This window comes from Kwoniella newhampshirensis, chromosome 3 (assembly GCF_039105145.1).
Source record: "Kwoniella newhampshirensis strain CBS 13917 chromosome 3, whole genome shotgun sequence".
NCBI classification, from domain to species: domain Eukaryota; kingdom Fungi; phylum Basidiomycota; class Tremellomycetes; order Tremellales; family Cryptococcaceae; genus Kwoniella; species Kwoniella newhampshirensis.
The window spans coordinates 742520-757253 of record NC_089957.1 but is presented as its reverse complement, the minus strand read 5'-3'; the positions used below and the strand labels follow the sequence as shown (position 1 = coordinate 757253).

The 14734-nt window shown below is 51.2% G+C and overlaps 6 protein-coding genes across 6 annotated transcripts; 3 read left to right on the top strand and 3 right to left on the bottom strand.

Moving 5' to 3' along the window:
* Positions 1-70: 70 nt before the first annotated feature.
* On the bottom strand, positions 71-1962 carry IAR55_001623 (uncharacterized protein; the record flags this gene model as incomplete). Its single annotated transcript, XM_066944748.1, has 5 exons — positions 71-876; positions 939-976; positions 1053-1143; positions 1229-1794; positions 1874-1962. The coding sequence occupies 5 exons, from the start codon at positions 1960-1962 to the stop codon at positions 71-73; spliced, it is 1590 nt and encodes a 529-aa protein (XP_066804671.1).
* Positions 1963-2598: 636 nt separating this feature from the next.
* Positions 2599-5560, bottom strand: IAR55_001622 (uncharacterized protein; the record flags this gene model as incomplete). Its single annotated transcript, XM_066944747.1, has 13 exons — positions 2599-2961; positions 3024-3109; positions 3165-3243; positions 3300-3358; positions 3420-3525; positions 3583-3966; positions 4021-4247; positions 4308-4448; positions 4504-4598; positions 4669-4831; positions 4926-5129; positions 5244-5305; positions 5364-5560. The coding sequence occupies 13 exons, from the start codon at positions 5558-5560 to the stop codon at positions 2599-2601; spliced, it is 2166 nt and encodes a 721-aa protein (XP_066804670.1).
* Positions 5561-5805: 245 nt separating this feature from the next.
* On the top strand, positions 5806-7452 carry IAR55_001621 (uncharacterized protein; the record flags this gene model as incomplete). The annotated part of the gene is made up of 5 exons (XM_066944746.1): positions 5806-5979; positions 6055-6202; positions 6265-6481; positions 6650-6767; positions 6832-7452. 5 exons carry the CDS (start codon positions 5806-5808, stop codon positions 7450-7452), a joined length of 1278 nt encoding a protein of 425 aa, XP_066804669.1.
* A 257-nt stretch (positions 7453-7709) lies between these two features.
* On the top strand, positions 7710-9122 carry IAR55_001620 (uncharacterized protein; the record flags this gene model as incomplete). Its single annotated transcript, XM_066944745.1, has 5 exons — positions 7710-8167; positions 8255-8515; positions 8578-8655; positions 8697-8893; positions 8947-9122. 5 exons carry the CDS (start codon positions 7710-7712, stop codon positions 9120-9122), a joined length of 1170 nt encoding a protein of 389 aa, XP_066804668.1.
* Positions 9123-9163: 41 nt separating this feature from the next.
* On the bottom strand, positions 9164-9847 carry IAR55_001619 (uncharacterized protein; the record flags this gene model as incomplete). The annotated part of the gene is made up of 1 exon (XM_066944744.1): positions 9164-9847. One exon carries the CDS (start codon positions 9845-9847, stop codon positions 9164-9166), a length of 684 nt encoding a protein of 227 aa, XP_066804667.1.
* Positions 9848-10244: 397 nt separating this feature from the next.
* On the top strand, positions 10245-13579 carry IAR55_001618 (uncharacterized protein; the record flags this gene model as incomplete). The annotated part of the gene is made up of 12 exons (XM_066944743.1): positions 10245-10283; positions 10340-10359; positions 10423-10626; positions 10688-11809; positions 11865-11931; positions 12010-12032; positions 12098-12508; positions 12563-13005; positions 13064-13126; positions 13188-13309; positions 13386-13453; positions 13525-13579. The coding sequence occupies 12 exons, from the start codon at positions 10245-10247 to the stop codon at positions 13577-13579; spliced, it is 2637 nt and encodes an 878-aa protein (XP_066804666.1).
* Positions 13580-14734: the final 1155 nt, after the last annotated feature.

Below are 14734 nucleotides of genomic sequence, written 5' to 3'. Positions count from 1 at the left end.
AACACCAAGAACACTTCACAGAAATCGTACATGGATCCTCTATCAGAAGAAGCGAGCACCAGAATCTCTCCTATGTACCCTCCTGACTTCTCCGCCGTCTCACCCTGTCTCTCCTCTTCTCATTCCTGAGAAGATGTCGACGGATCGCTTCGGGAGACTCTAGAGATCGTTTACGTCTTTTACAAGTGTTTGTTCCTGCCGATATCAACGTAGGGAAGGTCGAAGTGGTATCTGTATTTGTCGTTGCAGGTTCAGACGAAACTGCAGATGCAGAAGAAATAGTAGAGGAAGAGGAAGAGGAAGGAGTGGAAGAGGAAGATGACGAGATGACCATGGCTTTATCCAGTGACATACTGGACAAAGAAGCAGAGACAGGGCCTGCCGAAGAAGAGGAGAAACAAGAAGTCGCGATCGAGACGGTCGTCATGATCGTCATCGTGGTACGGGTAGTCACTGTGCCTGCAGGAATAGAGGTGGAAGTGAAAGCGACCACGGTGGACGACGGTGTGAGGGAGCTGGAGCCGGTGTGAAGAGTGGCTCTTGTAACTGCAATGTCGGTTGTAGATGACGTCGATAGAAGAGAAAAGCTGGGGGATGCCGAAGAAGCAGAAGAAGAAGCCGTCGACATCGCGGCGTTGGCCAAATCAGGCGCACTCGAAGACGAGACAAGAGTTGATGACGATGTCGGGGAAGACGCCGGCGATGTTGTGAGGGAAGGAGAAGGAGCGGGACTTGTTGAATTCGACGCAATGATGGTCACAGCAAGTGTCGAGATCGAGGAAGATAATACAGCACTGCTTGACGCTGCACTGTCACTGCCAACATTTGCATAGAGGTCGGTCTGAGCTCCGTTCATGAATCCATAATCGCCGTTGTCTGATCAGGCGCCTCGTGGTCAGCGCTTGAAAGTTACGGCTCACAAGCGTGATATGACTTACAGAAGGGTGGATCATACGTTCCTTGTGGGTTGTTGTTTCTGGCAAAAGAAGTACAATCGATGATCAGCATCGCCCCTTCCCCAGCAAAAGCAATCTGGATCGGCCGCAACTCACCGCTCGGCCTGATACCAGTAATGAGGCTGTTTGGCGCCTACAGTACAATTGGTCTTGTCCTGCGGATAGCGACATTTGTTTGCTGTTTTCGCTGTGGGTGGGAGGGTCAGCGGTTAGTCTCAATTGTTGGTGATTTCCATCAAGGACGTTGGACAAATAAATCGACCAACACTCACGACTCGGAATAGGTCTGGTTCCCGTAGCTCCTGTGACATTACATCTATATCCCGTGAAATACATCTGTTCGCTCCCCGAATCTGCTGAATGTATCCATCCCCACATACAATGACAACCTCCCTCGGGACACGGTGGTAGATCGTTCGGGATCTGAAAGTCGACATGTTTGAACCATGGACAAGTATAATTCGTACTGATAACTGCGAAATCTCCCGGCTTGATCTTGGAAATGTCGCTTTCGTACGCTATGGCGATCCCGCAACCTTTGACGTCTTTTGGACCGGGCGATTCCCACCGGTCAGAAGTGTGTAATGCCCCGATCCCACCAGACGGTCCATCTCCGTCACACGCGTAGAGTCCAGTTTGTTGATATGCGTTCTGACCGTAGGAGGTCAAGGCTTTGTTGCATGCCACCTGACCATGATAGGTGCCGCCAGAGGGGAGAGTCATGAATTTCCCGGGTTGAGGAGGTCGGTCGATGTAGCCGTGAAACCACCATTGGGAAAAAGGGAGATGCATGAGTGGAAGTACCGGTTCGGACTGATTGGGATCGTTGGGGTCCCATCTGTGAAGATCGATCTGTCAGTGAGGTCCTGACAGGTTATACAATGCCGGATGCCGTATTGTGATACCACACTGCTCACCCGTACATGCCTTCGTCCCACAGAGCGATATGCGCCGAGGCAGGCACCACGAGGGAGATAAGCACCCAGCACAGCTGAGCAACACGCATCGTAAAGGAAAGTGATGGATTGTTTCGGTAGAGGACGTGGAGGATTGGTGAGTGACAGCAACTCGGTCAACGAGACTAATGTACAGTAAAGAGCGTATACGGTCAGTACGAGTGGGATCTGGATCAACCCGATAGCTGTGATAGAAAGTACGATCAGTGAGAGTTCCAGTCGAAGAGGTCCTGAGCTGGACTGCTGGAGACCATCAGGGTAGAGAGACGACTCACAGGAAGGCGAAGATGAAGAGCCTTCGCTTCGTACCACCTTGCTTTTGTTATTGTCTTTGTTGAGAGGTTCAAAGGGGGGGTTCAAAGCGTCAATCAAAATTTGAAACGAACTGGAAGACGGTGAACGGATGAATCTCAATGCATGATGACTTGTACCTCGTCCACCTCCTCCTCCTCTGCATCTTTGCCCCTACGCACCGCGTACCAGCAAAGTCGGCATGCACGCCTTGTACGTACGCAGATAGAATGGAATGAGCAGACTCTACATTAATTTTCTTCCTCCCGACGCGTCTCGTTTGTCACTGTACCCGTGTTTCATCTTCAGGGTTGATTCTCTTTTTGTCAACTACATGCCAACCTATCCCAGTTTATGAATCAATACTGCATGAATATACCACGTCTTACACCTTGTCACAATGCTTGAAAGTTGATCGCATGCAGAGCCCTTCTACGTTCCTTCTCATCCTCCTTCTTCTCCTTCTCATTCAGTCCCAGAACAACTGCTCCTAGTAGGATGACCGTTCCCAAAACAGCGGCTCCAACCCATGGTACCCAATCGCCAGATTTCAGATACAGCTGTGATTTCCATGCCGAAGACCGGGCTTTGACCGGTGAGTCATTGGCGGGTTTCTCTCCCGGCAATGAGGGGTCGTCTGCTGGAGGCGAAAGTTGTTGAGGGTAGGGCGGATTGATTATGACTTGAGAATTCGGGATGAGGGACTCAAGATATGTCGCGTGTTGGGGCGGCCAAAGGGAAGCCCCTATGAACAGTTTCTAAATCCACCTGGTCAGTCACAGAATGATTATTTTCGGTCCATAACGCGCCTTCAACTCACTTCGATGTAATTGTTTGTGCGGCCGAGACCGAAGAAAGCATAAGGCGTATGCAAAGCGTGATATCCGGTTTGAGGCAGTTGTGCAACTAAACGATGGAGCAGTCAGACGAGGTTGGCGCACGGGCTGCTAAGACAATTCACCTTGCTGGGCTACTCTGAGACCAAGTGTATCCAGAACGGTGAATTTATAGGTCGCGCCGGAATAGCTGACTCCAAGTGGCTGACGTTTGTTGATTGAGCGAGGCCATTTTTTGCTAGTCTTTCAACAAAACTTACGCTGTAGGATTTCCCCCCCACTGTCGGTTGACAATCGCCCTCGCAAGCGCCGTTGAGCACTAATCAGATCTCACTTAAGCCGCGAAATCTCAGTCGCTGGCATTGCAGAGAGCGACTTACCTTGCGCTTTGAGGAAGAATGCGTCATGATAGAAGTTGTTCTGTATGAAAGTGATTCGCTCCCCAGACTGCTCCCCTGTCCGTTGTACCAAAATGTCCAGAGAGCCCTGCAGATTGATCAGTGTTGGTCCACCACCTGTCATACTTCTGGGCTTTTCGCTCACATCGTCGTCCAGATCAATCCAGCTCGCACCATTTGCATCCCAAATAGCATCCAACGCTTCCCACCCTTTCCCACTTCCAATCCTGAATCCGCGGGTCCCTTTGCCACCACCCTCGCACCCAGCTACCCCTTTCCGGCAAGGCACATTCTGAAGTACCTTGACTTGCGTTCCATCATGTCGAATGGCACCAAAGATCCCGCCAGCTGGAGGAGCGGCTGTGGAGTTGGCCACGATGACTAGCAAGTCCGGGAACCCGTCGATGTCAAAATCGCCAGGTCTGAGCGGGAAGGGGATGTTCGGAGATTCGGGAAGATGAAGTTGCAGTCCTGCCGTGCCATCCGAGCCGTCAGGTAAGATACTAGCAAGAGGAACAGAAACAAAGTCCTATCAGTGTTGTCAGCACACAAAGAAAGTATGGAGAAGAATGACATGTCTCACTGGATCGTCCACATCGAAGCTGAAGTCAAATCCTTCGTCTGCTACACAAAGCTCTCCCCATCCTCGGCATTTCAATCCTCTATCTTTGTTCTGTTGGGAGCTCTCCGTCGTGCAAACCGGTGATTGCTTGCTATACGCAATGTTGATGTTGCACTCTTGGCCAATTCCAGTGGACGCCGAATGTCGGGCACAGACAGGAAAGATCATGTCCACCGAACCGTCTCGATCTACTCGTTTCGCTCGCGGTCAGCACACCAGTTTTGACCCGAGAGTAGAAGATGACTGACTCATATCCGCAAAGGTTATCATTCCGCTGTGTCTCGGCAGATCATACGTCCGCGCTAGCACGTAACCTGCTTCGCCGCGATTCAGCCATATTTGGATAGATCGATGCGAAGACTTTAGGCGAGCACAATGTAGCACGAGATCTGTTGTGTTTGATTGTCAGCCTTGGTATCTCGCATATCACTCAAATGTGCTCACCTGGAAGGCAGTCGCCGTCTATATCGATGAATGCACTACTATGCGGATTAGCGAGACTGCAAGCCTGTTCGGGAGCTTGTAGTAAAGGTCTGGTCCTGTTGACGTTTTCGGGTCAGCTCGGGTAAAGAACGGTCATCAATTGGGCCTGACACCGAGATTACCTACAATGTCATACCGGCTCCATTGTTATTCCAGACTTTGAGAACACCTTCAGCGCTTGCGGATTCTGATGGGTCATAGCCCAACAAAGAGGGCCGTAGTGATCCGTCCGCGTCGAATATCAACGGTTGAGAAGGTGTCGAAGATGGTAATCGCCATGGACCGATCTCTGCGCGCAGAATTCGTCGTGAGCTTTCCGGTGGGAGGGGAGGAATTAGATAGAAGAGCGATAATCCGTAAAGGCACTTGTGATATAGACGTACGGAAAGCACCATTATCGCCTCCACCCAGAAACACTTCCATCCCCAATCTGTCCACTTTGCCACCCCACCATCCTCCACCGTCAGCCTCATCCTCGTACATGACCAAGAGGTCCAATTTCCCATCGTGATTGTAGTCGCCCGGGACAACATTAAGGATCTTTGAAGAGAGGGAGAGGGTGTGTGAAGGGATGTACTGGAACTTGTCTGAGCCAGTGGACGAGTCAGCGCCTAATCACAAGGGATCTACTATCTCGATGCATTTGAATGCAAGCTAGTGAAATCTGCCAGGTACTGAATCCAGTCATCCGAGTGACATACCTCGGTCCCAGAGCTGCACTTGGACAGTCTTTCCGTCTTCTGAGAGTGTGAACAGATCTAATCTGATATGAGGGTTCAGCAAAATCCCTCCTTGTTCTCAAAGTACACTACTGCACCCACTTTTGATCTCCATTCCAATCTCCTACACCAACCACCCTTCCCTTGACGTCGGCCAACCCCAGACTGCCGGCATTGATGAATGCTTCGTCCTTGAATCGTTCCTCCTTGAATGGCCAGAGTCGGAAGGCGTTGGTCGTGTCAGTGAGCAGGAGGACCAAGAGAAGAGCTAGGGATACTAGCGGCCGAGACGGGGTCATTGGTCCATTAGTCGCTTTTCAGTCGTCGGTGGCGCTGTCGATGTCACGAACATGTATATCGTCGTTACCATTGACATCTCTCTCCTTGGATGAGCTGTGACGGAACAACAATCGTAGTCTTACGTAACATATCCCGGTAAACCGCTTTCCGAGCGTCAACGGAAAGATGACAATCATCTGCAACATCACCATTTTCCGCTTGCCTCTCTTTGACATTCTACAGCGAGGGCAGCGACATTAACGATATGGGCGTACCGACGCGGACTCTGTACCCTGGCGAGGCGGTGGCCGAGTCATCGCAAGGAACTCGGGCGCAAGCGCACGCGCCAAGGGTGAACCAACTCGATGCGGACGAGCTGGATTCTGCTCTGGTCTCGATGCTGAGCGAGAAAGTCGGTCGGTCGCTGGACAATTTCAAGGTGAGCAGCTTGTGAACTGAGCAGCGTGTGAACAAGATTGAGGTCTCTCACTGAGAATTAACTCGTTCTACTCAGTCTTCTTTGTCGATGAGTCTCAAGCCAGAAATGGAACTGGTGATCAAGTTGCTCATTCTCAGATATGGGATATGGGATCCTCTGATCCTCAGTTCACCGGGTGCGAAACTCCAAAATCTCAAGCTGACCTCTTCGCACTCGAGACATCGTGAGCTTTTGAGCTACCGACTGGTTCTTCCGAATGATAGCTGATGTCTCTGTTATTACCAGCGTCGAAAAGAATACTCTTACTCTATCTTCTCCTGCATCCACCTATCTTTCCGACTTATCTGTTTGGACGGATACGAATACACGCATTGTCACGACAGTGGCCGGACCTACCAAATCATGATTGGCGAAAGAAAGCTTGGAAGCTTTTGGGGCGGGTAGAGGCTGCTGCAAGAATATGGGAAGCCATTGGATGGGGTTGGTTTCTGTGGGACGGCAGGTGAGTGTCCATTGGGAGGGTTGGGAGAGTCGAAGGACGACCTCAGACGTGCGGACTGGTTTGGATGAGAGCAAGTGCCATGCCTTGACATCGCATGTTGAGAGTGTTTTGTTGTGGGGATACTCGGCATGAGGAAGCTATACAAGTGGCTGATCAGCTCAACTGTAGATACCCTTCATTGCTGATGCGGATACTGCGGCTGCGTCTCGTTCCATCTCAAAAGCACTTGACGAGACTGGTATCATACGAATTCATGAACCGTCAATTAGTTTGGGGTGCTTTCACCGTGAGTATCGTGTCCGCAGTGCTGTGAGAAATTCGTCGTATTGACCCGTTGCGCGATGATACAGGAATTCGTTATGTTCTCTGTTCCGCTTCTGCCGCCGCTACCTGCTTTCCTGACACCTTCCGCTCTGGTGGCACCTTTGCAATCACTGCTATCTCCACCAGAGCCAATAGACTACACATCAATCCCTCTTTTCCCAGCATCCACACGGGACTGCGGTGAGCCCAATACCGTGGCGAAAGTCCACACAGGCCAATTGGCCGGCTTACCCAAATCTACTTGTCCCATCTGTCATTTACGGATCTCCTCTACACCTGTACCTTTGGACTCCACAACCTCACAAGGTAATGCGCTTACTCTTCCTCCGATCGCGGGGCTGGGAGAAGGACCATCTGGACACACAGAAGGTGGAGGAGAGGCCAAAGAGGAAAGCAGGATTTTCGTACCTGCTCAAACTGATTGCGAGGGCGCGTGTAAATGGTGTTACTACTGCATTGGAGAGGAGCTGTACAAGCATCGAGAGATCATAGCCAGCAAGACGAAAGGCAAGGAGGGCAGGAGGAAAGACGGCACGAACAATGAGGGGAGCGCGAACGGCGAGGAAGAAAAATGGCAGTGTCTGAGATGCGGCGGAAGAGTCAGTAGAGCTTGGAGGGTCGGAGCTGAGGACGACATAGACGCTTAGTCACGGCGGTGGTATTTAGGAATTACGATGCATTCAAGATGCAAGAACCTCGGTCAGACGCCCCTCGCTACTCAGGTTGGTGGCCAGGAATAACAGCTCACTGACCGAACCCTCCTCCACTTTGCTCGTCCACATTGACGTGCGGTGGAGGACACCCTGCTTTCATTTGATTCTTTCCAATCTCCAATTTCTACTGACAAGAATCTGTCAAACTCCCTCCATATACTCGTCTGGCGTATGATCGAGGGGTGTCCACCATGTCTAGCGCTCGACCGGTTCCCATACAACTCCCTCTCTCATCCTTCTTCCCACCTCCGCCCTCCTCCTCTTTATTGGCCGGACCATCCCAACCCATCCCTTCACCCACCTTCCTTATCGGTCCAATTCCACCTACTGCTCCTCTCCATCTCGCCTTGTCTTACCTCGAATCAGCAGACATATCCCCGTACAATCTCCAGGTGAGACTTCCTCCGATATCTCAGCTTCGGCCAGGTGATGAGAAGGGTAAAGGTGTACAGCGTCAAGATCGAGATCAGTCCTTGCACATGATTGAGGACGATGATCAGGGATATGGGAGACCGAAGGAGAGAGCTCTGATAATCACTGGGTCTAAGGCGAGTTTTGGGGATAGTATAGAGGAAGATGATGAGGATTGGTTAAGGTCACATGGGGGTGATTATGAAGTTTTGAAGCGATTGGGGAGGATAGATATGCGGTATGTTCTCTTGGTGTTCAGTGCTTAGCCTGACCGGTGACAGGTCATTGTCACTATTAGACCTGATGCATGTGCTTCGCACCACAGATACTGTCCTACTCTGGATCATCTCAAGCTTCTCCTCGCTCTCCTGTCAGAGAGGACGGAACACGCTCACCAACCAATCGAACCTCATCACCTAACCAAAACACCAAGTGTGGTCATACTGTGGGACATAGCAGCATTGTTCATGTACGACGTAGAAGTGGATGAGAATGTGCCCCCGGTGGAAGAGCTGGATCTGGAGGAAGAGAGGTCGGCGGTGGAAGTTGCGATCAGGGAGAGGAAAGGGAAGAGGTTCAAGCCTAGGTGAGCAGGGTCTGCCAATGTGATGGTATCGCAAATGCGCTGACAGTCCAATTTGTGCATAGTGTAAACATATCTGATTATCTAGATATACTCTCTGCAACTCGAGCGATGGTGGATCACCTTTGCTCTTTACATCCTTCGTACGTCTTTCACTGAAACTCATGCTCACCGCTGACGACAGATACAGAGAGCCTCCGACTCAGCTAATTTTCCTGGAACCGAATCTCACGTCCACTTCAGACCTGCCAATCATTCCCGCCGCAGTTGAAGTCGAAGAGACGAAGCTGAGCAAAGTGAATAGGGAGAAACGGATCCCTTTGGTGGATGGGGCAAGGTGGCTGCTTGGGAATCAAGCTGTAGCAATTGTAGAGCCGTACCGTAAGCTGTACATCTTTATCATATTCAAATGCATGCTCACTCGAAAGACATAGCTTCATCAGAGGAAGGGCCGCAGACCCGTTACAGCCTTATGCTGGATAGCTATCCTGGCGAGGTGTACCAGATGCGCAGAAGGAGATGCGGACGAGGAGATTGGGCTGTGCCGGTGGTCGACGAGGATACTGAGGTCGAAGGCCTCAAAGGTGGATGGCGTTGGGAGTGGGCATGAATTCAACCATGACGACGACCACGTACCACGGCATGTCATGCTTAGCCTTTCCTAGCCCCCCACCATGCTTTACCGTAACTGACCAAAATTTCTTCACCCTTTCCTACCCCGCCTTTGCCCTTTAGAGTCCAGATCTCCATCCTCGCTTCCCCGCCTTCACCTCTTCCCATTCTGAACTCTGAATTTGGTCCAGAAGGTCTCACACCCCTATAGTCGTTGATGAACCTAGCTGCATTTCCCATCTGGGCAGCATCCACACCGATAGATATATGTCGTCCGCCTTTCTCTCCATCTGCGCCGAATGGGTTGCGGGGATCCGAAGCGGACATCCTTAACAAAGAGATATCATAGTCGCTTGAAGAGTGCTCGTCCTCTTCTGTGGCTACCGTCGATGTTGCGTCGTCATCGTCAACAGGCGCAAGAGTGACGTGTAACACCCCGAGATAGGGAATGACCAATTCATCGTCTTTGATCTTCTTATTGGCAAACAAGCCAAATTGACCGAAAGCAGGATGTGACTTGTCGACGACTCGCTTGATGGTGAGGTGCGAAGGATGTTTGAAAGGACGAGGAGCGAATGTCGTCACGGTTGTCGAAGAGGAAGGGAGAAGGAGAGGGGTGAGGGAAGGAGGAAAACGGGCTGATAAGCGTGGTTTGGTGAGGTAGATGATCTCACTGGGCCAATGAGACGGTGGAGGTGTATCATTGAATCTTCCGGGTGCCATTTCAAGCATGGGTCTATCCAAGGGCGGTGTAGAAATGATATAGAGAGAGAGAGAGAGTAAAGAGATATTTCGGTGACCACTTTTGGCCGCCGGCGATAAAACCCGATGGACCAACATCCTCCACGTGGAAATTGATAACGGAGATGCGCCGTCAAGACAGAGGAGACACCAGCTGCTAGTGCCCTCACATGGTGTCAACATCAAGATGCAAATGATCCACAACGGTCGGTGAGTCAGCAACCAAGCGTCGAGAGCTGTATCAGTAGAACAATAGGACGAGTCAGAGACGGTATTGACAGATAAAGAATAGCAGGTGCTCTTTCACCCGGTACGCCACCCATGGGTTGATTCCCACACAACAATCTAGGACGTTTCGAAGCTGTACAACGGGTAAAAGATGTCGAACGAGAAGATCGTTATGGGCAACAAGTGGGAGGTAAGTCTTTCGCCCGGCATTTGCTTGGTGGCTTGGCTGATTAAGTGTCTTCCCAGGCCATTGGTCCCTTCCCGAGGTGCGTGCAGGAGCTCACCCTTGGATTGGAAGACATCATATACTGACAAGCCGCTTGATACAGCGGGATGAGAGAACATCCTCTCACCGCTTCACCCCTCGCAGCGTTCTTTGATACCTCGGTCGACCCTGATGTGGCATTTGCTCGATTGCCTTGTGATGTGCAGACGACTTGGCCAAGCGAGCTTGGATATGAGGGAAGAATCGGTTGGACAAAGTTCGAGACGGGCAGTGATGGCTGGTTGGAAGTCTCCTATCCTGATACCTCGTGAGTCTTTCGGAGCACTAAACGCCGCGAGAGGATGCGCGATACTTACGTCCGATGATAGATGGGACCAACTACGGAGCGATCACGGTTGGGCTGCATTGCAGTTCCAATCGGTTCTTCGTACCACTATCATCGTACCAAAACTTCAAGGCAAGACCGCGACACCGATCCGTGTTGATCTTGTTCAAGGGACCGAGTTCGCTCTCATCCCTTCTGACGCAGAGACAACTGGCCAAACCCCTACCGTATGGTACCAAGGTGATGTTTACCAATTTGCGGAATCCGCCGCAGGTACGGCGGACACCCATAGTCAAACTTCCAACTTTGCTCGATCACTCGCTGTCGAACCTGGAGAATATGTATTCTTGGTGCGAGCCATGTATGAGATCAGGATGTTTGGTGATCCAGGACTGGGAAACCCGCCCGTGATACGGGTGAAGGTCCGAGCAGAGGTCGACCAGGCAGAGGACGAAGTCGTCCTCGTGGAGGGTTTGAGCCAAGTCCCGCAGGTCGTAGACGGCTGGTTGATGGGTGACTGGCTTTCGATCGGCTTGAGAGTACCAGCTGGAGGTCCAGAGTCTGCAATCGTTGGAGCGGCAGAAGTCGTAGTGGTCGAAGTGGAAGCGTCTCTCGGCTCGAAGCTCTCGGTAGAGCTACCTCGACAAGCCAAGATCGTGGAAGGGCAGACTCGATCCATAGCCATCAAGCTCACTCAATATTCCCCGTTACCCAACTGTATCAGATCGCTGGACATCCGTCTCAAGGTCAAAATCGGTGACAAGGAGAAGACCCTGGTCTGGCATCCTACATTACAAACTCAATATACGTCGGAAGACAAGCCGCTTTCTCCCTTCGTCATCACTTTCGCCTCTCCCTCCGTAACGGGCGCCTTGCCGTCTCAGATCTCGCATGCAATGGTCAAATCTCCTCAAAAATCTGCAACAGCAGGACAAGAGGTGCCTCCTGTGATCCTAGCTCTCCATGGAGCCGGTGTCGATATCAAGCAGCACATGTGGGCTGAAGCTTTACCGAACCGTCCGGGTGGCTGGGCCATATTGCCATCGGGCAAGAACGAGTGGGGAGAAGACTGGCACGGAGGTAGTATGGAGGATGTCTGGGCGGCGAGGGAAGCGTTGAGCGGGATCATAGGAAAGATCGGTCTCGAAGCATCCGACCAAACAATGTGCGTTATCTTTGCGTCCTCTCTCGATGACACTTTCGCTGATAGGGTATATCAGACTGATGGGTCACTCCAACGGCGGTCAAGGAGCCTGGCACATCGCCGCGAGGTATCCAGATCGAGTTGTGGGAGGTGAGTCAATCAATCGATGTGCACAAGCTGACTAAGCAGTGGTCATCGCCGCTGGCTGGCTCACCATCCAGCATTACGTTCCGTACACCGAGACGTGAGCAAACCCTCCACAACCACGTTTTGTTGGCTATGATGGTTATGACTGATACATTAAGGCAGGTACTCAAATCACTACGCCGATCCAGCGCTCTTGGGTATCCTTCACTCGGCTCTCACTCCGTACAATAATAATCTCCACGCCTCTAACCTTTCCAACATACCGATTGTTGTCGTCCATGGGGCCAACGATGACAACGTACCACCCCGACACTCTCGAGCGCATGTGGCGTTGATATCCGCTTGGGCTGGCCAAAGGAGCAGCTCTGTAACGATGGTAGAGATCCCTAAGATGGGCCACTGGTGGGATGAGGTGCTGAACAACGAATTCGTGATCAAATTCATCGAGGATCTCCCAAGAAAACAGAGCTGGGACGAGCAGAGACGCACGGGATACACATTGACAGTTGGCAATCCTCAGGAATGTGGCGGAAGAGCTGGGATCAGGGTCGTAGAGCTTGATATACCTGGGCGGTGGGTTGCAATACCAACGGGATGGGTGTATGCTGTATTGACAAAACCCCACAGACTAGCTCGACTAGATGTGAACGCTCGACAATGGAGAGACGGGAATGACAACCCCCTCGATCTGAGAGGTACAAATATACGCCGAATTGAGCTCAATTCCGGCCCCTCCCGTGAAGTCCTGACGAAAGGTAGTCATGGCGTATGGACCTCTGCTGGACCATTAACTGCTCCTCGCGCTTATGGGCCCATGATTCGACTGTTATCGACCCTCGAGTCAATGACCATCGTCGTCTCGCTGTCAAACAAGCTACATAGATCAATTGCCATAAGGATGGCCAATGATCTATTCGTCTATCATAGGGTGGACTGCGAGATCATCGGGGCAGACGAGGGACTGGAGCGGACTGCCCAGCAGGATATTGGTGAAGGGACCGTCATTGTGATTGGGCGACCGGACGAAAATCGATATGCACAGTGGCTCATTGCGCAGGAAAAGATACCTTGTGAGTTTGTCAGCCATTGCAGATAAGCAGAGTGCTTAGCTGAGAGTATTTCCGGAAGTGACTTTCCCTACAAAGAGCGTGTTGCTGTTGAATGATAAGTTGGTCTATGACAGAGGTGCTGGTGGGTTCAAAATTCCGCTCTCGCCTGCAGAACTTTGGATTGACGGGTTTTACCTGATCAGGTGTCATCACACTTCATCCTCATCCGACTTCCGCCAGGGCATTGTCCGTCCTTATTGCCGGTAATGCCGACCTGGGCACGGAATTGGCTGCTCGTCTGTTCCCCATCCGGACCGGTGTACCAGTAGGTCTTTCTTTTTCAGTACAAAGTGACACCGCACTTTTCGCAGTCGGTCTTCACTGATAGAATCATTCGACAGATCCCAGATTGGGCGATCGTCAGCCATCGATCGAGATGGCAAGCTGCTGGTGGATTGATTGGAGCTGGGTGAGTGAATTCGTGGCAAGATTGTGATCTATCCGAAGAAGAGAAAGCTCATGTCATTGATGCGCTCAAAGTTTCTGGGGAGCAGATTGGGAGTACAGCGAGGCCATGTCATGGATGGATCGATAGCGTGCAAGCGAGACAAGGGGGCTTACCTCTGTCGAAGAAATGTTTCAATCCATCATGTGAAACATCTATTACAATCGGATGCATGAAAACATGTTCTTCCTGGAACGCGCATGACAAAGAACCTTTCTTCGCATCGGGTCAGTCCACGCTGTTGACTTTGGTCTCTCAATCGTCCAAGACTGGCTGTCGCAGATGAGCCGTGAATGTCTCGCTTGGTCCCACAGGAGTATCCGCTAATATTTCCGAAATCCATACTGTACTGACAAAATATCTGAGACTAGCTCTCCATAACGACTCATCTCACCTAGACACGTCACGTCATTAATTGTCATGACCTCCTGCACGCTCAGATTCCCACTGGGACCAATGTAACCTGTGTGATTCTTCCAGTGACGAGCCAAAGACGTGTTCAGTCCAGGTGGTCGTATCGCTGATCCCGATTCGGAGGTTCCGGAAGATCCGTCTCGGGTCTAGACGAGGTCGGCCGATCAGTATGCATACTGCTAACATTTTGTTGTCCTCATAATGTTCACGGCAGGTCATACGACAATCAGGATATTCTTCGGTCAATCTTCTGTATGAGTCACTTGGTGGTACTCACGCTAATGTTGCTATACTAGCGCTGGTACTAGACATGAGAAGATGCCAAGCTTGTTGATCTTATGACCATCAACTGGTCCAGTGGGTTAAAAGATCCGACCTGAGTCCCATTCTGTTTCTCCTCGCTGTGTCGAAGTCGTTCTCTCGACAGATCAACCCCAAGGACTGAATAAGATAGCTCACCAACCGTCCTCATCGTCGTTCCTTCTTGCGACTGACGACCCCTACTTTACACACCGACTCACTCCACTTCGGATCCGACGGTAAATCTCTGTGCATGTACGTGTGAAGATGATGCGGTTGGGCTCTATCCACCTCCCTCCTGGGTCTGATCTGGAAGTGATTTCGAGAAAAATGATACTCTCAAATCCGGCCTACCATCTGGCTCCTTACCTCTTAACGTAGGTATTTCTCTCATTTTTTGCCCTCGCTCACGAGAGTACAGTAGTTGGCAGGAAGAGGTCAGTGAAAAATGTAAGATGCTGATCATCGTGTCCTTGACTGTTCTGTTCCTTCATCACGACGATCTCTCCTGCTCAGGGCATGGCTCGATGC